The following is a 24,066-nucleotide window of genomic DNA, read 5'->3' on the forward strand; positions in this document are numbered from 1 at the left end:
TCCTTTGAGCCTGCTACCCTGTCTGGTGGTGAGAGTGGTGAGAACCACAACTCTCTGTACCCTCTAGTGCCTCCAGAATCACCACTGCCACCAGCCTAGTATGACTAGCCCTGGAGCTGGAGACAGAGCTCAATGGGCTGAATGCATGCTTTGCATGCAGGAGGCCCAGGTTCGAGTCCCAGTACCCATACCAGAGAGAGTGATCCCTGGAAGCAAAGCCAGGAGGAGTAGACCCTGAGCACAGCTGGGTGTGACCCAAAGCCCAAAAAGAAATGACTAGCCATGTGATGATGGCTCAGGCTCTGACCGAGTTAGGAGGCACATGAGTTGGCGGACCTCCTCCCTCATGGCTGCAGAGCCTCGACGAAGATTGTAATCAAAAAGCTCCCGGATGAGGCCCTGGGAAACGAGGATGTGCCTCAGCGCCGGGTTGGTGGCCAGGGCCCGGAGTAAGGTGATGCAGTGTTCCGTGACTGCTGAGGCGCAGCCGTAGCACTTGGTGGAGGATGTGTGGCCGCAGCCCAGAACAGACAAGGCGCGGTACTGGCTGGCAGTGAAGGTGGGCTGCACGGCCGTCCGGGATGACTTGGTGGCCGCCTCCCTCTGCTGCAGATCGTATTCCAACAACTCTTTGCGCGAAGCAAACACTTTCTAGAAACAGCAAGAGGCAAAGACAGATATTAATACTGTCTGAGGAATCAACCCTGGTTTGAAAGAACATTGTTACTTGTGTTATGTAACTTAACCCTCCCTGTTCTACCACTATACTACTGTAATCCCATTTTAAAGTGGAGAAAACTGAAGTTTAGAGGGTATGGCCCATAAATGGCAGCAAGAATTCATGCTCCATAGCAGGGCATCGTCCTTAACTTCCATTGCTGCTGTCTGGTATAGAATGAAATTTGCAACAGAGGGACATGTAGCAAAGACAGTGCAGGGAAACTGGCTGCTTTCCTGGTCTGTGGCCAGCGTGCCATGCCATGGTTATCTCTCTATGCCTGCAGAGTCCACCCTGACTTCCTGGAGCTGGCATACCCTAGCCTGCTTACATGATTATTAGAAGATGAGAGAAGCCAATTTTTTGTTGTTTTTTTTTTTCTTTCTGGGTTATAACCCCTGATGCTCAGGGGTTCCTCCTGGCTCTGCACTCAGGAATTATTCCTGGCAGTGCTTGGGGAACCACATGGGAAGCGGGGTGTAGAACCCAGTTCAGTCGCATGCAAGGCAAATGCCCTACCCACTGTACCATCACCCTGGCCCCTGGGCACTCAATTTTTGGAAAACCAGTAAGTCGTCTACTAAAATATGGGCTGCTTCTGGCCATTATTCTCAGCTATCTGAAATGAACTCAGCTCCCTATCAGGCGTCAGCAACCGCAGGAAAGCTGTGTCAGGCAGTCACGCCAGTTCTGCTGTGCCACTTGGGCTAAGCAACTGCTGGATGAGAAGAGCAGGCCTGTTTTGAAAACAGTATCAACCGTACTGGACAGAGATGCTAAAGTCCCTCCATTTCTCTACCTGGATGATTTTGGAGAGTTCGTCGAAAGAGTTCTTGCAGTCTCCGCAATACTCCTGAGCCAGCTGCAGGATATACCGGTTCACACTGGCTGAGGTGGAGCTGATGCCTCCAGCTGTTCCCGAGTCATCCTGCAACCCAAGCATAGCTGTCAGCCTTCCACCCTTGTGATGTCCTCGAAGGGACAATCTCCTGGTTCTGATCCCCGTGCCCTTTCCCAGCCTCAGATTACCTGGGGCTTTTCAGGAGCTGCCTCATTGACTTTGCACAGCAGGTTCTCCAACTGTGGCCGATGTCCCATAAGCTGATGATACACTCGATCAGCTTTGTCCAGAAGTGTATTGATGTTGGAAACAGCCTAGGGAGGAAAAGGCAGGAACATGCCTGAGGGCCTTTGAGCATGGTAACTTCCCCAGGTAATATAACCCACTACGCACTCACTGAAACATTTTCTAGAGATCACACACCGAGTTTCAGGGGAACCCTGATCCTCGTAACAACCCTCTGAAGTGCTACACTGGTCACAGTGATATGAAACACATACCACGAACACAATATGCATATCACTGTATCTGTTGAGAGAAGGAATTTATGCCAGGTGACAGAATACTATAAAGCACAAGTGAACGGAATTTTTGCCCTCCCGACTCCAGAGCTAACTGTTCTCCACAAGTCCTTTCTTTCAACTATCCTCTATCACTGCCCCACCACATCATACAGATGGGGACGTTGCCTCCGGACAAACTATTAGAGGAAGGACAACAGCATCCATCTGGAGTAGGCTGAGGGACAAACGCAGGGCAAGTCATCAATTTTTTCCAAACCTAAAATTATCTGCTTCGAGACACCACTAGTTCATTACTAATACTTCTTCAAATTTCTCAGTCACCTACATGTTCCAATGTACCTTATTCTAGTTTGCACCTACCCTAAAGCAGGGCTCTAATATCGTGCTTAGTTGGATAAGGTGACCCGTGAGGAGAAACACTGCACTTCAGCTCTGCCCATAGCTCAGATCAAGGCCGCTGCTACATGCCTAGTCTGGATTTGCCCTTACCTTCTTCCGATCTTCTTCATTCTCAATGGGATCCACAGCACAGCAAGGTTTGGCATAAAGCATGAAGTCAAAGCGAGCATATTTACAGAAGCCACAGGCATTGCAGAGGAAGGGATCCTTCTCATCGTAGTTGATGGATCTGAAGAACCAAAGTGATAGATGAAGGGGTTAGGGAGCTGAAATGGCACCAGAGGTGTGGAGGGTTGGGGGTGAACCTTGAGGAAACGGATTATGTCGCATTTATACTCTGAAACCTACTGCCAGCCTGACTGGAGGGACAGTAACAAAGAGATCAGGATTGCTTCAGCAACCAGCTAATAAGAAAGGAAAACCCGAAATTAAACTTAAGAGATACTACAACCCCTGCCCACCACAGGATGAGCATGCAATGTTTACATCCACCCCCACCCTATCTCCTTCACTCTCCCACTGCCCCGGTCTGACTGTCCCTGACCCCCTCTCTTCATACACTCTACATACTTATAATTCTCTATGTTTAATCTAATTCTAAAATTTCCCTGAGACTCTTATTTTTTTTGTGGGGGTCACACCCAGCGATGCTCAGGGGCTACTCCTGGTTCTGCACTCAGGAATTACTCCTGGCGGTGCTTGGGGGACCATAAGGGATGCTGGGAAATCGAACCCATGTCGGCTGTGTGCAAGGCAAACGCCCTACCCGCTGTGCTATTGTTCCAGCCCCTCCCTGAGACTCTTAAAGAGAAAAATGCAAGAAGCAGACATGGCCCCAGTGTGGATGACAAGCATTTTACCTGCACTTGTGACACTGGTAGACATTCTCTCCACAGTTCCCACAGACCCCTGGGTTAGCAGGGACCGAGGCACTACAGCGGGGGCACTGCAGGGTCTCTGTAGAGGCCTGATAGTTTTCATAGAAGTCTGCAAACTCGATCATCAGATTGGAGGCCACGATGGGCAAGGGCAGGTCAATCTTCACCTCTGTCTGCCCAGGGGTCAATTGAACTTTCTTAGCTTTGTGCCAGCGAGCCGGCCTAGAAGAAATGTGTCAGGTAGATGGGCGTTAGGCTTGAGGGCCTCCCACTTCACCCTCAGAGAGGCTGATCTGAGAGGATAAAGACTATCCTCTACACTTTATTAAGGCAATGAAGTAGTTACTCTAAAAAGGGGGAAAAAAAAAAAGAAATCTGGAAAACAATAGCAACCTAATTGTAAGAAAAATTTCCACTGCCCTTTCTCTATAAGTATAAAGAACATATAGGTGCTTTAAGTTATTATACATAACTTTTAAAATTCTAGGAAAGCAACAGAAGTATGTATCACATTAACCCAAAAGTATGCCAGACTGAAGTCCCAGAAGAATAAAAAAGAAGGTCACTAGTGTTAAGTCCCCATCACAACATCTTTCTTGAAAGAATAAATCTCAGGTTGCTTTAGGAAGGCAAAGGCTCCTATCAGGGTCTGGACCAAGTGCCAAGAATCAGACAGAGGAACGTAATAATTTCAAAGTAATTACACTAACATAGTTAGTGACTATATACAAAGCACTTTATACATACTCATTTAGTCCTTAAAATAACTACCTAAAAATAAACAGATCTCTTGTTTATAGTTAACGGAACAGAAGAACCAAGTTCTCCAGCTAGCAGTAGCAGCATTCATATACGAACCCAGTCTTACTCAAGTCAAACTGCTCTCCCAAAAAGATGTGTTGACACTTTACAACAGAAAATCAAGCCCACATCCTTCAAAATGCAGTAACAGAGCACGCCAATGTTGATTGCTTTTCAAAAGGAAAAGACTTCCTCTAGACTGAGATCTTAAACATGGCCACTTGTTTATGTGATACTCTTTCTTCTGCCTCTTGGAACGAGAGCAGGAATATTTCCAATGCTGTAAGAAGAACAGCACTGCAAGTCTTAATATTCGAGTAGTGTCTACATATATTCCTTACCCAACAATAAAGCCTGAGACTTAAAAAGATCTCTGTAAAAAAATCAACTCGAAAATCATGCCAGTGTCTTCCTTAGCCAATAATCCAATACAGACACATAACCCAATACAAATACTGGGATACACGAGCCAGGAAGATCAACTAATATTCAGGGAAGATACCACAGAGAAATGGAAAGATTAGCTTCCAAAGAAATACTTCCTGCTCTGTGTGAGCAGGGTTAAGAGCTGTCTTCACTGAAGACACAACTGACAGGTTCTTCCTAATATAGAAGGCTTTTCTATAAAAATAGAACTGTTCTAGTTAACATGGATATGAGATTCTCGTCTAGGGTCACTCTCTTTTAGCTTCATCTTACTTAGCAGGATGAAGACCATCCACAGAGCCTAGATACAAAACTGAATACTTGTCAACATGCATAGCAGGGACCGGTGTTTCACTCTCACTGCTCAGTGATGACGGAAGCCTCCAGATTACTGTTATTTTGCCTGATTCCACTCATCAAAGCTCACAACTGGCATCAAGTCTTATATGCCTGCTGCCCTCCCAAAGTCTGAAAAGTCCGTACTTGTTTTTCAGTTCCACGATGGCCTGCACAGTTCGGTTGTTGTAATAGAGGTTGATAGTCCGGACCATCTTCGTGCGTTTCAGGTCCCCGATTTTCACCGTCACTTTGCTTATGGTATGGCTGCCAATGAGCTTCACGACCTGCTGGGTGGTGGTGTACCGAGTGTCCACTTTGATGGAAGACAGCTTGATGTACTAAACACAAGAGGACACACAGAACATTAGCTCAGTTAATGACTCACCTTGCCTTTCAGGGGGTTGGGAGATGGGTCTAAGGGCTGGAGCACATGCTTTGAGAGTGAAAGGCTGGGGCTATATCCTAGACACCACATGGTCTAGGAGCGACTCCCTGAGCAATTAACAGGGAAGAGCCCTTGCGCATTCCCCAGTATGGCTCCCCAAAAGACAAAATCTTCAATGCCCAACTCTTCACAGAGAAATATTTAGGGTAACAGGCTACATAGGTAGCACATACCACAGACCGACCTTCAGGAGCAAGACACCTATACGGTATCAATATCTGGAAATAAGAAACCCACCATCCCTCTAGCCCTCAGGGTTGCTCATATTTAAAGATATCACTTACGCAAAATGGCACTTCTGGATTATTACACACCAGGCAGGGATCACTTTCCAGGTAGTAGCCATCAAATTCCACTAAGCCAGACAAGGTGCTATGAAAGAAACCAGTCTCAGAATCATAAGGTAGTTTTCATTTTAGTAAGCACTGTGCTTCACAAAGCAACCATGTAAATGACTTGACCTGGGGTCAGGGTGAGGAAAACAGTAAGGTCGATCCCCAGTACCACATATGGTTCTTCCAGCACTGCCAAGAGTGACCCCTGAATAGAGGACTAGAAGTAAGTCCTGATCTCAGCTGAGTGTGTCACAACACCCTCCACCCAGAAAAAGAAAGAATAAAAATCACAGCTCAATATTCCCCCAAAGGGGTCATGAGAACTCAAGAACATATGAGAAATCCCAACAGACTTTAAAGTCGTAGGAAAGAAATCTTAATTAACTGACCATGGAATTTTCCATTTTTGAGCTATCTACTGGAATCTTATAAAATTACAATAAAAAGTGACTCTGTGGGGCTGGAGCGATAGCACAGCGGGTAGGGCGTTTGCCTTGTAGCTGACCAACCTGGGTTGGATTTTCAGCATCCTATATGGTCCTCCGAGCAGCGACAGAGTAATTCTTGAGTGCAAAGCCAGGAAATACCCCTGTGCATTGCCGGGTGTGACCCAAAAAGAAAAAAAAAGTGACTCTGCTATTTGAGCTCCTGCATCACGGTCCCCCAACCATAGCTAGGAGTGACCTGAGTCTGGAGTAGCTCCCAAGAGCTGCTAGATACAGCCCCAAAACAAAACAAAAAATCGATGCAAAGAGTTTCAATGACCCTTTTTTTTTTTTGGAGACACACCCAGCGATGCTCAGGGGTTACTCCTGGCTCTGTGCTCAGGATGACTCCCGGCAGTGCTTGGAGGATGACATGGGATGCCAGGGATCAAATCCGGGTTGGGTTGTGCAAGACAAATACCCTACCACTCTGTACTATCTTCCCAACCACTACAATTAACTTTCCTGTACACTTAAAATAGTTTTGGTGGTAAACAAATTAGACTTCAGAAAATCTGGGAGTAAAAAGGACACAGTAACATTAAACCAGGGAAATCATGAACTCAGTTTAATTAGTGTTCTTTATCCAAAATATTTTTAAAATGCAACCATTTTCTGTAAACATGTTTTTACTTGTCTTACACTTAAGTCTTGAAACTAGAGACCTCCTTAGGCTTACAAAATCCTAACTCAGCAATTCCATACTGAATAGCTTCTCTCTATTTCTTTTTTTCCCTATCTTTTCCCCAAGTGCCTTTTATATATGAGATGCACAAATCTCTAGATCTAGGCAGGGCTTATGAATTCATAAAAATGTATCAACGTGGAAATAGCAACACACATTGTTATAAAGCTTGTGGAGAGGAAGAGAACAAAACTCACTTGTAAATATTAGAGTTGGGATGGTTGGTAAGAATATGATTTTGAGTCCGGAGAATCTCTACAGCCTTCTGTGAATACTCCTTCAACTGAAACAGAAAGCAATTAAAGTGCCATAGTTAAAATCCCAAAGAAAAGTGTTACTGAAAAGACCTTGTTTTACTGCCCTGAAAGTATCAGACTTCTCTACTGGGGATCATGTAAAACTGAACCTAATTCCTAATCATTTCAAGGACTGTCTCCTTCATAACTTTCCGCAGTTCTAGTGACAGCTCACTTTTTAAGAACTTGGAGAGGAAGACAAGTTTTACTCATATGAGAAGCCATAAGATGGCTATCTAAATGCAGAAACACTTCAGTGCATCAACAAGGGATGCCAGCAAGGCCAGAGGAGCACCTTCCTTCCCAAACAACTTCAATGAGCTGCACTTCCTTTCCCCTGCTGATCCACTTCAACTAGCCTGCCAATTTCATATTAAGCTTATTTACCAAAACACACTATCTATGCAGTATTACTTGAAGTGCTTCACAGAGAAAAGATTTCATACTGCACTCACTGTCAGGATTGCCCACAATTCTCTTAGCGCAAGGAAAAAAGGTGATATATGGCAAGTTAGCCTCCCTGACCATGAATCAGTCATTACCTTCTTCTCCGTCTGCGGTGTTTTCAAGGAGAAATAACCTAGTAGATCCACAAACTGTGCAGCCTTACGACCATAGGCAGGGAGTTCAGGCCAAATGGACCACATCAGATCTAGCAGCAGCTCCTGCTGAGATTTGCTGGAGTTTCTAAAAATAAATTTAAAATGCTTATTACCAGGCAGTAGAAAACCCCCAAGGCCTTTTATAAATTCTTCAACAAGGCCCAGGTATTGTTTGTGCAGATGTGTCTCTTCCCCCACAACTCTGGATTAAATGAATGGTTTTGTTGCTCTCTTGACAGATGATCTGAACACACATGGATGTCAGACTTTAGCTGTTGCAGAAGTGGCCAACTCCCCTTATCCAACATTATGCAATAACAGAGGGTAACTATTAGCTTTGAGTGGCAAGCCTGGACATTTATAAACTCCTATATTCCACCTCCTTAGTGGAAAACAGATCATCTCTTGTTTCTGACAGCAGATTAACAGCTAAAAAAGCAGGTAACTTGTCAAAGAAACCTGTAATAATCAAGAGCAAATTCAGGCTGGTATAAATACTGATGTTAAGACCAGGAGTATGGAACATGAAACCAAGACAAAACTGCATCATTTACTGTGGTTTCACACTGAGTGCTGAAACCCAGCAGAACCCTACCTGTAGATATGCAGAGTCAGGCAGTGGGCCTGCCAGCGCACTGAGGAAGAATTGGACTCTAACAGGAAGCAACGCAGAAACTGGACCAGAGTTTCTTTATCTGCGAATTTGTTCAGCTGGTTCACCAGAGCAGTGCATAGTTGATCCTCCTGGCTGCCAGAGCTCTCACCTGGAAGATCAGAGGAGAACTGAAGCGGGAGAGTAGGAAGAAGTAGAAAGGTCGTACAGCAGTGTTGTCAGATGAGGAGAAAAGGGATTCTACCTCTAGAAGTTTCAGTAAAGTGATTTTAAATTTGAAAATTTTCCACTGTTCCCTGGGGGAACAATAACAACAAAAAACCAGCCACAAATGAAACATACAATATTGCCCCAAGAAAGCCCAGGACATGGTGCTGAAGACACCTGGCACCGAATATACAATGTAACAGAGGAGGAGGAATTCTGTTCAAAGTCTGTTAAACCACAAAACCTGTACAGATATATCTGAAGAACTCCCAGAAGACTGGGAATCACCTTCATGCTCCCTATCTCGGGTGTCCAAGTTCCAGGAGAAACACTGAAAGCAGAAAGGATGTAAAGAGAGGCTGATGGAAAGCGACCAGCTAAGAGTTTACAGGCCAGGGAGAGAAAAAAAAGGATACTCTTGTTTTATATGGGGGTGGGGGAGCGGGGGGGGGGGGGGCCTAGGTTTTATATCTGGCACCACATGATTCCCTGAAAACCACAGAAAGTAGCCCCTGAACACTACCTTACCAACAAGCACATTTATAAGCATCATTTCATTCAACATTTCTACAGAGCCAGTGCTATTTCACAAAGAACTTGGCCTATTAAGAATTTTCTGTGCACTTTGTAATCTCTTGATCACTAACCCTGATAGTGGAACACGAACCTGCTGAAGGTGTCACCTTCAACAAAAAAACTGAAAGTAGGGGGTACAGTGCCGCCAGCAGGTCAATCTGTACCTGTGAGGTGAGTGCATCAGAAGCCTGATGGCGCCTTCAGACATCCAGATACCCCAAAATTGCTGCTGTGCCTTTGGCCAGACCCCAAAAACTTGGGGCAAAGTTTACCAAGAAAATAAACGGCCAAAAGTTAGGTATGTGGGAGACACACCCACAAACCACCGTGGGCTCAGCTATATAATTGGAGACATTTACCTCTCTGGTTCCTGATCAAAGTGCTTAACGGCCATGATCCCAGAGACTCAGAAACAAATCTCGAAACCCAATGGCTTTTGAAACCCAACGGGATGGGGGTGGAGCCGGCCCTTCCCTCCCCACCCCGATGAGACCCCGTGTCACTGCCCACAAATGGCCTCTATGGCTCCTGAGCAAGCCGCTTAACGGCCATGATCCCAGAGACTCAGAAACAAATCTCAAAACCCAGCGACTTTTGGAAGAAATGCCTCTGGACCCAGCAGTAGGTTACTGTCGCCAGGCCACCCCAGAGGGAATGTAACAGAGAATCCAACTAATCTCAACTATCAGAAACATTAACATAGAAGGCTTAACCAGCAATAACACCTTAGAAAACCCTCAGGCAAGGACTTAAGGTCCCCATGGTGAGATACAATAATTTTCATAATTTTTTTTTTTACTAAAGCCATTTTCCCTCCCCCCTCCGAGTAGAGCCCCGGCAGCCGAAGACCTCCAGAACCAGCCACAACCATGCTGAGATCACTCTCTACACATATGAAGGTACCGGCAGAGGAACAAAGGCATGCGGGTCCCGGGGCTGAGATCTGCAAGCCTGCTCAGATCAGGGGCTGAGGATCCTCCACCCAGATCCTCCATCTTCTAGTAGGTAGGGGTCACAACCAACTGCCCCCCTCCCCCGGCGCCATGCAATCCCATCAATGGCCAAGACCCAGAGACTATGAAACCCTGCTCCTAGAAGAGAACAGTGCAGAGTCTCCTGCCCCCGTGCCTGGCTGTCCTCGCCGGAGTCCCTTGGAGGGGGGCGGGTTGAGTTTCCCTCCCTGCCCCGAGTAGAGCCACGGCAGCTGAAGACCTCCAGAACCAGCCACAACATGCTGAGAACACTCTCCACACACGAAGGTAGCGGCAGAGGGACAAAGGCATGCAGGTCCTGGGGCTGAGATCTCCAAGCCTGCTCGGATCGGGGGCTGAGCATCCTCCACCCAGATCTTCCATCTTCCAGTAGGCAGGGGTCACACCCACCAACTGGCCCCTGGCGCCGTGTAATCCCATCAACGGCCAAGATGCATAGACTATAAAACCCAGCTCCTGGAAGTGCGCGGCTGCATTTGTGCCGCGTGACATCTTATTATCTCATTCTTACTTTGGACAACCTGGCAGGTACCAAATGTAACCTGCCCACACAGCAGAGTCTGGCAAACTCCCCGTGGTGTACCCAATATGCCAAATACCAGTAACAATGATGGGTCTCATTCTCCTAACCCTGAAAGTGCCTTGAATATGGCACTTTTTAAAATCTCAGGGCTAGGAAGGAGACGTTACTGGTGCCTGCTCAAGGCAATCGATGAACAACAGGATGATCGTGATTGTGAAAGTATTTTTTGATCACTCCGTTAGCCATTCAATGGTAACAAGTTATGTAAAATAAATTACTATGGGTTTGCTACGGGGGCAGGCTTGAGGGGTAGTTGGAAAAATGGAGACAATGGTGCAGGGAAGGTGACAGTGGTGATGAAATTGATGTTGGAAAACTGAATAACCTGTAACAAATAATCATGAACAACTTTGTTTGTAAACCAGTGTTTAAAGAAAGTGGGGAGAAAAATGTTTTTTAAATAATTTTTTTTTTTAAAGAAAGAAAGACCTTTAGGAAGGAGAAAGTAAATTATGTGCCCTAAAGGGGTACCAGAACACACCATCCTTGTTAACAAGACAGACTCTCTCACCCTCTTTCTCCTTTTCCTTCTCTTCTTTCTTGCTCTTCTTAGTGGATGACTTCGACTGAGTGGATTGCCCAGAACTGCTGGCCGAGGGGGCTGAAGAGGAGGAAGCACTGGAGGACCCCGCCGAGGCCGCGAGAGCGGCGAGCACTTTACTGCCACACAGGGCACAGGAAAGCAGCTGCAGCAGCACGGGGGACACCCCCTCGTCCACCAGGAAACTGACTTGGAGGAGGAAGTACAGGACAGCTGTGGGCAGAGGAGACAATGGCTCAGCTCTGAGACAACCATACCAGGCTTACAAGCAAGAACAGGAGCAGCCTCTCTGTAGAGTCAGGACTGCTCTAGCCTCGCCAGCTCCCTTGTCCAAGATCCCTCTGCGGATGCTGCCAAGAAAACCATACACTCTCTAAGAAAGTATCTGCAAGTATTTAACAAGGACAAGCAGTCTGGTGCCCCACCCAAATTCTTATTCCAAGACAATTCTCTAGACCCCATCTACTCCTCTGTAGCTTTACTGTCACAGATTTAGAAATCCTACTTTGCTCCCAAAGCAGCCAAATTCTCTTTATGGACCTTCATCAGTTCTTTAAATTTTAATTCTTCTTTGCTCGGTTGAGTGTGGTCTATAAATGGTGCTTATGGGTATTACTTCTCTATCACCCAGTAGGCCTCAATAAGTAATTCTTGTTTTTTGTTTTTTTGCATCACCTGTTGATGCTTAGGGATCACTCCTGGCTCTGCACTCAGAAATTACTCCTGGCGGTGCTCGGGGGACCATATGGGATGCTGGGAATTAAACCCGAGTTGGCTGCGTGCAAGGCAGTCAATGCCCTACCCGCTGTGCTATCGCTCTAGCCCCTCAATAAATAATTCTTGAAGGGAAGAATATAAGAATCAAAAGGTGGGCCACTTACAGTCGTCTTTGATGCAGAACTTCTGCCAGTTGGCGGTCCTCTGGGCAGCGATCTCTGCGCAGGCTTTCAGGTGCTCCATCTGAAATGAAAGTCGACGAGGGGGTGGGTAAGCCTGCCAGGAGCACACGTGGCAATATACGCTGCCTTGAGAGGTGACAGTCCCAATCGCAGACTGCAAACTGAACACAGTGCTGTGTCAAACAGCCTGCAAGTACTGTCTACACTCTGTATGTAGCTCAACTCCCACCACACAAAGAAGTGATTTTAAGGGATTCTTCATGGTACTCAGTTAAGGCAATCGTAAACCATGACCTGAGAAACTATAATACAATTTATTGTATTTTTTCCTAAGTACAATAGCAAAGACACTACACCAGAAAATTTAATACTGAAAATGTTCTTTCTAACAAATGTTCCTATGCCTACATATGGGCTGGAGCGATAGCACAGTGGGTAGGGCGCTTGCCTTGTGGCCGATCCAAGTTCAATTCCTCCACCCCTCTTGGCGAGCCCTGCAAGGTACCGAGAGTATCTTGCCCGCATGGCAAAGTCTGGCAAGCTACCCGTGACTCGATATGCCAAACACAGTAACAACAAGTTTCACAATGTTACTGGGACCGCTCGAGCAAATCGATGAACAATGGGAGGATAGTGCTACAGTGCTACACTGCCTATTTATGTTCCTATAGCCATTTTACTGCCAAACTCTAATTTATCCTCATGCAGCAATACATCAACCCCCATTATTTCCTTAGTATCCAGGAAAAAGTATCAAAGGCACACAAATTTCAGATTAATCCTACATGACAGGACTCTGGGAAGAAGTTCAAGCTACTACCTTCCTCCTAATGGGAAAACTGCTGCAGAACTGGAGGGGAGAGTTATGAAGGGCAGGAAACCTCCGATCCTGAAGCCAGCTACGAATAGCACCAGGAAGGCATCAGGCTGTATCTGAATCTCAACCTCACCGAACTGGGAAAACCCCTTCCCATGCATCCCCTTCCATTACTTCATCTCCTCAGGTAAGCCTCACCACATACTCTTTTTTTTTTTAAAATATCTAGTTTTATTTATTTATTTATTTTACTTTTTGGGGTCACATCCGGCGATGCACAGGAGTCACTCCTGGTTCATGCACTCAGAAATTACTCCTGGTGGTGCTCGGGGGACCATATGGGATGCTGGGAATCGAACCCAGGTCGGCTGCGTGCAAGGCAAACGCCTTACCCGCTGTGCTATTGCCCCAGCCCCTCACCACATACTCTTGCCCCCTTCCCTCATCCCCATCATACCAGGCTGATCAGGGTGTCATACTGCAAGGCAGAGCCTGAGCTCGCTGTCACCACACTTGCTCGGAGGAAAATCCCCTGCTCCTCCAGCAACTTCTTGATGCCACGCACGTGGGAGTCCAAGGTATGCAAGTCCCGGAGCTGGCGATATTTCTCCTTGGATCCACAGATGAAGAGCAGGAGTTTGCGGACTTGACGGCGTACAAATGGAGTCTGCTGGATCATTAAGTACTGGAGGAAGAAACAACACAGTCAACAATGCCAGGACTCTACCAGTCACGGCTCCCCGTACTTTCATGAGTTACTGTGGAAAAAACTGGTGAGAAACGCAATTCAAGGTATTTCCTCGCGTCCAATCAGCCTGTAGTGATCACCAGCACGTCCTACAGGGGTGGAGGGGAGAGAGCGCAGCAGGCTGAGCACATGCTCTGCATGTGGAAGGGTCCCAGTTAGGTTCAATTCCCAGAACTGTGTGGTCCAGTGGCGAGCTCAACCCTTCAGCAACAAGCCAGGAGTAGCCCCTGAGCATGGCAGGGAGGAAAGAGGGTTAAGAGGAGAAAAAGAGCAATATTCTGATTCCCCTCCCTAAGGTACTTAGGAATCCAGAGAAGCTGGTCTTTCTTCAGTGAAACTATAAGAAAAAAAAAACTTTTTTACATTTTCAGGGAAAAGAGCCAAGGAAAAGGTTGGGTCATTACACATCTACCTGATGTGATGAGTTGAGGTTTGCTAACAAGTTATTCTACCAAGTCAGTCTCATGCTTGTTACATTCCTGCTCCCAGCTGCAAAGCCATCCCCACCCTGTACTGTGAAAACCATTTCAGAATTAAGCTCAGGGCACTGCTTCTTTGTCTGCTGGCTCCCTCTTAGTTTCTGCCAAAAGAGCACACAAGAGGGCCTCAGGGAGGTAGAGAGAAGGGACTAGCTCCAGTTTGCCTGCGATGTGAAGCAAACAGCCCTTTCTTCACCCTAGAAGCTACTGGCAAACCCAATGATCAACTTCTGTCGATTTTTTTTATTGTTGTTGCTTGGCCACACCTGTACTCAGGGCTTACTCTGGGCTCTGCATTCAGGAATCACTCGTGGCAGGCTTAGGGGACTATCTGGTTCCAGGAATCGAACCTGGGTTGGCAGCACGCAAAGCAAGTGCCCTATCTGCTCTTACCATCGCATTGGTCCTATCAGGACTTTTCATTTCAACGACATAGGAGCTGAAGGAAGCAGTGGCAATCTCCCTCTGCAGATCCACCAGGCTCCTAAGCATTAATGAATACAGTTGCTTCTTGCCATTACTATCTCTGGGTTAGCTCCATGTCCCCTTTACATTTTTCAGCTCTTTGACAGCTAATTAACCAATACCTGTATTAAAATCTGTAAGTTAGCTAGAGTAGAGTCTTGGTCATTTCTACCAAAAAAGGGGAGAGAAATCAGAAATTGAAGATGGCATGCTTTAGTTTCACAATGTAGTACACTCCAGAGACACATGATACATGATGCGAGACTGCGACCAGCACTGCATGAGAACTAGGAAGAACGGGGACCACAGAGACGCTCACAGTCCCGTGTCCTCATCTCCTTCACTGGCACACTCTTGAGATGCTACTTACCTCAGAGAGAAAGTAAAACCACGAATGATCGAAGACAGGAGGCGGGATTCGAGAGTTGGTGTCCGCGATCTTTTTGATTTGGTATGGAAGCCTCAGTACCATCTCTGTTAGAAGCTGTGTATAGGCCTCAAACACATCAGCAGCGTGACCCTGAGGAAGAACACTGCATGAGAACCTGAGATCCCATTTTCCATAATGAAAAATAGGAAAAGGGCAGATCGACTGCTCAATTGACATTCCTCATGTTGGAGTTAGTAAACGCTTCTTTCGAAGTCAGGGTCTTCACCAAATGACTGATCACAAAGCCAGGTTTGTGGCAGCAATTTACTTACACGCAAAGATTACAGTGGAGATAAATCTCCCTAATTTCAAAGTTCTAGCATTTACTCTGGTTTCTGACCCTGAATTAAATTGGGAGCTCAAATGTGGTTAGGGGTGGGGTGGGGCAATGAAGACACAATCCAGATGAAATGCGGACAAAGATTTCTGACTCCAAATGTTTTGTAGTTCCTGAAACTGAAATTTCCCATAGTTTCCTTTTTGTAAATTTTGAAAGCTTTTTGGTTTCTGGGCCATATCAGGGAATGCTCAGGGGTTACTCCTGGCTCTGAACTCAGGAATTATGCATTGGGGTTGCTGGGGGATCAAAGCTGGGTCAGTGTATGCAAGGCAAGCACCCTACCATTGCACTCTCTCCCTGGCCCCTCCATAAAGCTTCTTGTTTCCATAATCACAACAAATATTTAAATAAATCAAAACCATACCAAAATATCAAGAAGTAAAGCCCATGCCTAGGATGTGCAGGCTATGAGGTCAATGCCCAGCACCACTGTAACAATTTATAGTGGTGGCCCCTATAAAAATGTTTGAATGTAAATCCAAGGGGGAAGGATCGCTAAACTCAGCTGAGATCTTGGTTTCTTGTCACGTGAAGTGGCAGGGCAACAAAGGGATCTGAGGAACAGAGTAGCCCGAGGAAGTCTAGGAGTTTTCTGGGCACATCTCACACACAATCACCAGTTTACTGGATCTATATCAGGCATTGGTGGGTGTAAAAGGAATAAAATATGGTCTTCACTGAGAGTTTGGAAGAAAAGCTCTGAGCAGAGGGTGCTCTGAGAACAGACTAAAGAGCAGGTAAGGGTGTTCGAGGAAACTTTTCTCACAAGATCCAATGCCTGAGATGGGTACTGAAGGACTAGGAATTAAGAGAAAGGAAGAGCTATACATAGGAAGGAAAGGAAAGAATTTCAGGAGGCCGTGTATACAAAGCAGAACAATACATCAGGAATGTGAGAACTGACCTACATGCAGGGTAGTGTGGGTCTTAAAGCTGGAGTTAGAGGCTGGAGCAATAGTACAGCAGGTAGGGCATCTGCCTTGCACACAGCCGACCCAGGTTCAATCCCTGGCATCCTAAATGGTCTCCTCAGCGCTGCCAGGAAAAATTCCTGAGTGCAGAACCAGGATTAAACCAAGCCTTGTCCGGGTGTAACCCAAAAACTCAAAAAAAAAAAAAAAAGGGCAGATGCCATGTTTATCCATCCTTCCTTTCAAATTGTACAAAACGAGACTAAAATTACAACAGGGGCTGGAGCAATAGCACAGCAGGTAGGGCGTTTGCCTTGCACGCGGCCGACCTGAGTTCGATTCCCAGCACCCCATATGGTCCCCGAGCGCCGTCAGGAGTAATTCCTGAGTGCAGAGCAAGGAATAACCCCTGTGCATTGCTGGGTGTGACCCCCCCCCCAAAAAATACACAGAAGTCCTCCAATCTTTCTGGTTAATAAGTGGGTTCACCTGTTCCCTGTGACTTAGTCCCAAATTCACCAGATCATAAACCAAGTTTTTTTCCCTTTTTTCTGTTTTTTCATTTTTGAACAAAACCCAATGGTACTCAGGGCTTACTCCTGGCTCTGCATTCTGCACCCTGGCAGGCTCAAGGCACCATATGGGGTGCTGAAAGTTCAATTTCTATTCTGAACCCTTGTGTTGAAGAACCTCTTCTATAGGTCCTTTAGCTTATTCTTAAACCTGTAAAGTCCTTTACCTCTTAATCAGAAAGGCAGAATCTAATCCACAAGAACACAACACACACTGACACTGCTACCGCATGCTTTTTCGTTTCTTTCTACGAAGTTTTGCCTGAAAGGATATGCTGCCTGATTCCCTTCAATTCTTCAAGACTATTTTTATGATAGGCATCAGAATCGTTTGCACAGACTTGTTTATAAGACCAAACTTTCTGAAAATAAGACCCATCAAGTACCCAGCTGTCTCCTGCAGCACCTCCGTGCCTTCAGTGCTATGGGGGGGCCAGAAGAAAGGCTTTACCTTCACATACTGGCGGAGAAAGAATGGGCTCATGTCAGGTGGGGAAGAAGTAGTATGTGGTTTCAGCAGCTGGCTGGTGGCCACAGGCTCCTCATCATTCTGTTGACTCTTCCAGTATTCCAGCAGGGACTTGAGGACATGCAGACAGTAATCCACAGCCCCTGAGCTCAGCAGGGCTGCTGCTGTGGCACTGGAGATGAGGGACGATGACTGGGAAGGAGAAGGAAACAAGTGTGTCAAAACAGGGAGAGGATTTGGGAGGCAGGCTACACAGAACCGTCCTAGAGTTAGCTGTTATGGAGGCGCAATTATCCCACAGCTTCAGCTACAAGTTTCTGGACTAACTCAAACATTTCCCCAACCCCTTCGAACCCCATGATGAGAGTAAACAAAAACTAGTTCTCAGCTCTAATCTCCAACACACATGTGCCAGAGGAAAAGGAGGCAAGGATTACAGACCTCTCCACCTAGAGGGGATGGGTTTGTTCTTTTTTCCTTGGGCAACTAGTAATGCAGCCCATTTCAAGGGCTGAAAACTTTTCACTGTGCCCACTCTGGACAGCTCAAGGAATTCCACTCTCCCAGTGGGGGCTCTTCCTGTAGAATCAGCTTCCGAAGGAGAAAGGCTGATTACTCACATGAATAAAAAAGCTGGAGAAAAGCTACTGTAAATAAAACCATTACGAGTGCCTTGCAAATCCCAGCAAAACCCACAGCTCATAAGCTCATTAAGATTGGATGCAGTTCAGCCTCCATTTCTACCTTCTCCGCTTTGTGTTAATCTCCTTTCCGCCACATCCACCCTGCTTTCTCTCTGCTGTATTACCATTCCTTATAGCAACACACAGTAAGGGAATCCTCTTAGCCCCACCGCACCTTGCAGACAGACCCTGCTTTTCAATAGTAATACTTCCAAACCCTTTAACCCCTCCACTGGAGGGACTGCAGGCAAAGATCAGGCCTTGGCAGGATTGTGAAAAAGGTAGCATCTGCTCTTGAGATAACCACTAAGAATCTGAGTCTTCTCGAGCAATGGCTCTCTTCTGGCAGAGCAGTACTCCCCCTGCCCTCAATCCGACCCCAATCAGACAACTGTCTCACCTACCCCTTGTCCCACCATAGAAGCTCAAATAAAATTCATACCTCACATATAGAAGACTTGGATCCTGATTTCGTTCGGGACATGAAGACACTCAGGAGTCTCATCACTACAAGATGGACTTCATTTAGGGCACTACGCTCGTTTTTCTTGGAGACATCCTGAAGGCAGGCAGAAGCAGAGCTCAGAAGTTCACATTTTAACTCAGAGGCAATAACTAAGCAAGATTCCCCCCCACCCTATCAGAACTAAATACATGTTCCTTAGATGGAATCAGACACAAAACAAGCTCTAATACCTGTATCTAGATTATCTAAAGACTGATACACTAGATATCTAGATAGCCAGAAAAGGTTTAAGAGGCAGGTGCTTTTTGTCCTGTTCCTCACTTATGTTCAGATCCAAATTAGATTGGAGCTAAGGCAGTTACATCAAAATCATTTTTCATTTGCAGGGTGATGGTGATGGGGAGGGTAGCCTCGTTGGCGGGGGGCGGGAGGGGGGGAGGAGCTCCAAGTGGCATTCAGGAGACCTGGAGGCCCCTCCCAGTGATTCTTAGTCAACAGGTCCTGGGGATATTTTACCACTCAGCCCTGCCTGAATCACCTCTGGTGGTGGTGTTTAGTGGTCATATCTGATGGTGTTTAGAGGACTGTGTGCTGCCAGAGACAGCTACATTCAAGGCATGTGCCTTAACCCTATACCATCTCCCTGGCTCACCAAAATAACTTCTGTTGAATGAATACAACTGAAGTCCTCAGTGAATGGTTACTCTTGCACTCCAGAACCCAGAACTGGGTGAGGCTCCTCAAACAGAGGAGCGAAAATAGTGCAACCAATCTGCTTTTCACATCATGAAACACTCAAATGTTACCTTTTTATCCATACCCAGCTCAGCAATAAGCTGGGAAAGTAGGTTGTCCAGGGCCCCCTTGTCTTTCTCATCTTCTCCATCCAAATCTGTTGTGAGCATAAGAATGACCTGGAAAGCAATAGACATAAAATATGACTTCTTTTAATCCCTAATGACTACCTATCTAATCATAATAACTATTTCAGAAGAAATCCTAATCCAATTCCTAATTTCCTTGTCAATCATAACTTATGTAATTCATGAAAAGTTTCTAAGCCTCCAAGTTTAAGTGTTCGGAGTCAGAAGTCAAATCTTGGTACTTGCCACATAAACCACTTGGCATAAAAAATGTTTTGCAAAAAACTTACAAAACCAATGGACCAACCTATAGTATTTCCAACCAAGTGGCTTAAGACTTGGCAATTTGCTAAGAATCAAAAAGAAAATTTCTGACTAAAAGGAAGGTAGATGATAGAAAAAAACAGTACTGGATCTTATTCCAAAGCTAGTACTATAGGCCTTGTGGACAAACACTATCTGGAGCAGGTTTTTGTTCCTGTTCCATCAATAATTAGTCTGGAAGACTATGGACAGTCAAACTCTGTCTCTCGGTCCCCTCATCTATAAAATGAAGGGCTGTGACCTGCAATTCAAAACTACATCCCACTTCTCTGACCCATTCCAAAGAAAGCCTTGCAGAGCCTCTGGAGAAGAGGTGTGGGTGAGCTTCCGGATGGTCCAACGCCAATACAACAGACCTGGGTATCTGAGGGGTACCTGCATGTATGGGATGGCACGGACACCTCCAACATTCCGTAACTGGGGCAAGGTCTGCAGCAGTCTCTCCAACAGCATCAGACGGACCATGTGCAGCCTGAAAGGCCAAGTACAGGAAACATGAGCTAGTTTACAAATTCCAACTCCGAGAATACAGTTCTTTCCACCTGGCACCAAGGCTTATAAACAGGGAGCCTAGGCTGGATGTGGCTCCCAAACAAAATGGGAGAAATAATCTAAGAAAAAAAATTATTTATTAACTTCATATTGTATCAGATATGTGTACCCACTGAAACGATGTGCATAACCACTAAAAAAGTTAAGGGTGAATAACATCTGAACTTAAGGGCTGAGAAGTAAAAACTTTTTTTAATAAAGTAGCCAATCAACACAAAATGAGCAGAACAAATCAGAAGCACAAAGTATATGACAGACATAAGTTCAAGAGTATCAAATATAAATTATTTAACTATCTCAAATAAAGCATAGGGAAGGAACGGGAGGGATAGCACAGCAGGTAGGGCATTTGCCTTGCACACGGCTGACCTGGGTTCGATTCCCAGCATCCTATATGGTCCCCCGAGCACCACAGGAGTAATTCCTGAGTGCATGAGCCAGGAGTAACCCGAGCATCAGCGGGTGTGACTCAAAAAAGACCAGAAAAAAAAAAGTATAGGGAAACTAGATGAAAACAGTCTTAAACAGGTGCTGGAGAGAGAGTGCAGTGGCTAAGGCATTTGCCTTACATGTAGTCGATCCAGGTTCGAACTCCCCCAAGTACTGACAGTAGTGATTCCTGAGTGTAGAGCCAGGAGTAACCCCTGAGCATCAACCAGGTGTGGCCCAAAAACCAAAAGAGAAAAAAATAAGTAAATTTAAAACTAAAACCTAAGAGGCCACATTATATCTAAACACATGGATTTAACTCAGAAGTCATACTGAGAGGGAGGAAAAGATTTAAGTAGAAAATCCACTTATGTTAAGAAGCTAAAAAGCCAACTCCACAAAACACCACCAGCTGAGCCAGAGGACATCTTCATCAAAGAGGTGTCCAAGAGACTAGTCAGCTAAAGCAGTAAAACACAAAGAATGTAACGGACAGTTTCTGATGCTCTCTGAAAATGCCGCTGTTCTTTTCCAAGTGACCTTTTATTCTCAACAGAAATCTTTCTGTTCAAAATGCCTATTTATTATTTCAACAACAATGTGATACTTATGAGCCTCAAGAAATTTAACATATTACCATGAATGTACACATACATATATGATCTATTATTTTGGCATTCATGTAATCCTGTGAGCCTCAATAAATTTAATATATCACAATTGTGTACATGTGCATGCATGCTTCCTGGTCCAGCTGGATGTCCCTCTGCCGTGGTATCACCATAAGCACTACTCCGACCAGATACTGGAGAGAAGTGTGTCTTTCAGGCCACACATAGCAGTGCTGCTCACGGTTTACTCCTGGCTCAGGGGTCATTCCACGAGGTGGTCGGGGACCATTATGGTGCCAGGGACTGAGGGGTGCCAGTGACATGCAAGGCAAGTAAGTGTCTTAACCTCTACTATTTCTCTCATCCACAAACATATTCTTATGTTTTTCTTCCTCCTTTTTATTTCTTGAGTTACTTCTTAGTAAAAAATACATTTAAAAAATATATTTATTCACCAGTCCACTTCTAAATACCACCAGAATTTATTGAAGTTGACTATGGATTTTATAGATTACTTTCATCTATGGATTTTATAGATCAATTTTCCCAAGTGCACTACAGTACTATTTATAATGAGAATGCTACAAAGTAAGTTTATGGGTAATAACGAAGCAAAAGATTTGAGTAATGAGGTTATTTTCCCAAACTACTAGGAGGAAAGGGGAAGAAGGGGGAGGAAAAAGGCATTCCAGTCTTTTCTCCATAAAAGTTAAAAAAATTGGTGGCCAGAGCGATAATACAGTGGGTAGGTGTTTGCCTTGAACATGGCTGACCCAGGATTCAATCCCGACAACCCATATGGGCCCCTGAGCATCGCCAGGGGAGTAATTCCTGAGTGCAGATTCAGGAATAACTTCCGAGCATGGCCGGGTGTGACCCAAAAAGACCAAAAAAGGTTGTAATTTTTTAAAAACGGGGCCGGGGCTAAAGCACAGTGGGTAGGGTGTTTGCCTTGCATGTGGTCAAATCAGACTTGATCCCTGGTACTATATATTGTGTTCCCCAGCCCACCAGGAATAATCCCAGAGATCAGAGCCAGGAATAAACCCTGAGCACTGCCAGGTGTGGCCCCAACAACATACTTTCACACAGGACAGTCTCTGACTGGATCCTGACCTGTTGCTAGTGTGGACATCTCCTTCCCCTTCCCCTTCTCCTTCTCCCTCGGAACCATCTCCTTCCTGGTGGCCGGTAGTGGTGCTGATTGCACCAGTGCTTGAGCTGACACTTCCTGGTCCAGCTGGATGTCCCTCTGCTGTGGTATCACCATAAGCACTACTCCGACCAGATACTGGAAAGAAGTGATGAAAAAAAAAAAATCAATTCGCAAAGCAAGCATGGAATCCAAGGCATTCTAAAGTCAGTAACAGTTAACTGATAGCTTTAGGCATTTTTTTCTTTCACGTGAAGCTAAATAAGGATTGGCCCCCAGTTAAGATTTTGGTCCCCAGCACTACGCTAAGTCACTTTCATGGCAGCCACTCATCCTTCGACAGGATACAAGATTCACCTACCAGAACAATCTTTACTACTGGGAACCTAGAAATTATCAGCTCCTCATAATCTCCATAAACAATTTTAACCACTGACTGATTTGCAGGGTCTGTCATGCTTCTCAGCCTACAGCCTACCATATAAGCTAGAAGACTATAAAGATAGTCTGCGAGATTAACATAATGGACCAGGACAACAGGCTGGGCCAATAAATATTTCCCCTCAACAGAGGCATCAAAGCCACAGCATGATGGATTTCAGGGTAATACCATGATTGTTTCAAACTCATCATGAACTGGGATTATGCATATCATTGTTTTCCACTAATGAAAATGGATAATGAAAAGCCTACTGTAAAATACTTCAACATTAACCTCATACAACATCTGAAGCTATAGCACGAAGGGTCACTTAATTCCCTACGACTTCCAATGAGCTCCTGAAACTTCCCTCTGCTGAAACCAATCCCAGGACCCAGACAAGGCTTCCAATTTTGTCCCCGCCCTCTGCCCAAGAAGACTGGGACCCCAGCCACATTACCACTGTGCTCGCCAGCCACCGAGTCCACTGCACTTCCCCCGCTCTCTGAGCCCACACTCCCACCATGGTCAGCAGGAGAGGTCCGGAGGGTAGAACCATCAGTTGCTGCTGTGCTGCCCTCATCATCTGAGGCTGGAGCTGAGAGAGTAACGAGAGCTGTTACAGGTAAAAACCCCTCCTTGGGGCGAAAGCATCAAACCATATAATGCAGACGACACAATGCAGTTTATAAATCCTGTCATCAAAGAAAAAAGGGAAAGATTTGCTTTGCTGGTTAATCACTAATAAGAACAAACACTATACACAGTGCATTGCAAACAGTACTTAAGACAGAAGTAAAAACCCAGTTCACTGGGCATTTCCTTCGCTGTTGTATTACAGTGCAAGGAAAACAGTACAGAGATTCAATATGAATCTGTGACATGGACGCTCAGTACTCTAGCTGCAACGCTTTGTGGACACCATTGTCTAGGTGTTACTGACACCTGCTGAGATCAGAAAACGGGGATGACCATTCAAAGTACAGCACTCTTGAAATTTAGTAAGATTCTTCCATGATCAATTTGTCACTATTAGGAAATCATTTCTCTTGAGCTCTTGAATGAACCCTGTTTGTTTTTTCAATCAGGTGATCCAGATAGAAGCCCACTGGGAAATTTCACACCTCCTAATCATCCTCATCAGGTGC

General features: G+C 45.5%; 1 protein-coding gene across 9 annotated transcripts in view; it reads right to left on the minus strand.

Moving 5' to 3' along the window:
* UBR4 (ubiquitin protein ligase E3 component n-recognin 4) overlaps nucleotides 1-24,066 on the minus strand; it is a 134,771-nt gene that overhangs the window by 36,209 nt on the left and 74,496 nt on the right. For 8 of the 9 annotated variants that reach the window (XM_056122722.1, XM_056122730.1, XM_056122724.1 and 5 more), the window contains 20 exons: nucleotides 23,379-23,516; nucleotides 22,461-22,635; nucleotides 20,128-20,224; nucleotides 19,372-19,479; nucleotides 18,542-18,658; nucleotides 17,399-17,608; nucleotides 15,065-15,214; nucleotides 13,460-13,687; nucleotides 12,168-12,246; nucleotides 11,257-11,499; nucleotides 8,370-8,538; nucleotides 7,715-7,859; nucleotides 7,074-7,159; nucleotides 5,656-5,743; nucleotides 5,071-5,264; nucleotides 3,343-3,582; nucleotides 2,573-2,711; nucleotides 1,748-1,873; nucleotides 1,518-1,646; nucleotides 308-651 (listed from right to left, as the gene is read on the minus strand). In XM_056122722.1, the coding sequence (XP_055978697.1) occupies nucleotides 308-651; nucleotides 1,518-1,646; nucleotides 1,748-1,873; nucleotides 2,573-2,711; nucleotides 3,343-3,582; nucleotides 5,071-5,264; nucleotides 5,656-5,743; nucleotides 7,074-7,159; nucleotides 7,715-7,859; nucleotides 8,370-8,538; nucleotides 11,257-11,499; nucleotides 12,168-12,246; nucleotides 13,460-13,687; nucleotides 15,065-15,214; nucleotides 17,399-17,608; nucleotides 18,542-18,658; nucleotides 19,372-19,479; nucleotides 20,128-20,224; nucleotides 22,461-22,635; nucleotides 23,379-23,516 (3,205 nt within the window). The remainder of the gene's footprint in view (nucleotides 1-307; nucleotides 652-1,517; nucleotides 1,647-1,747; nucleotides 1,874-2,572; nucleotides 2,712-3,342; nucleotides 3,583-5,070; nucleotides 5,265-5,655; nucleotides 5,744-7,073; nucleotides 7,160-7,714; nucleotides 7,860-8,369; nucleotides 8,539-11,256; nucleotides 11,500-12,167; nucleotides 12,247-13,459; nucleotides 13,688-15,064; nucleotides 15,215-17,398; nucleotides 17,609-18,541; nucleotides 18,659-19,371; nucleotides 19,480-20,127; nucleotides 20,225-22,460; nucleotides 22,636-23,378; nucleotides 23,517-24,066) is intronic. The other variant, XM_056122723.1, reaches the window with a different exon arrangement.

The sequence above is a fragment of the Sorex fumeus genome, unplaced genomic scaffold (assembly GCF_029834395.1).
Source record: "Sorex fumeus unplaced genomic scaffold, SorFum_2.1 ptg000047l, whole genome shotgun sequence".
NCBI classification, from domain to species: domain Eukaryota; kingdom Metazoa; phylum Chordata; class Mammalia; order Eulipotyphla; family Soricidae; genus Sorex; species Sorex fumeus.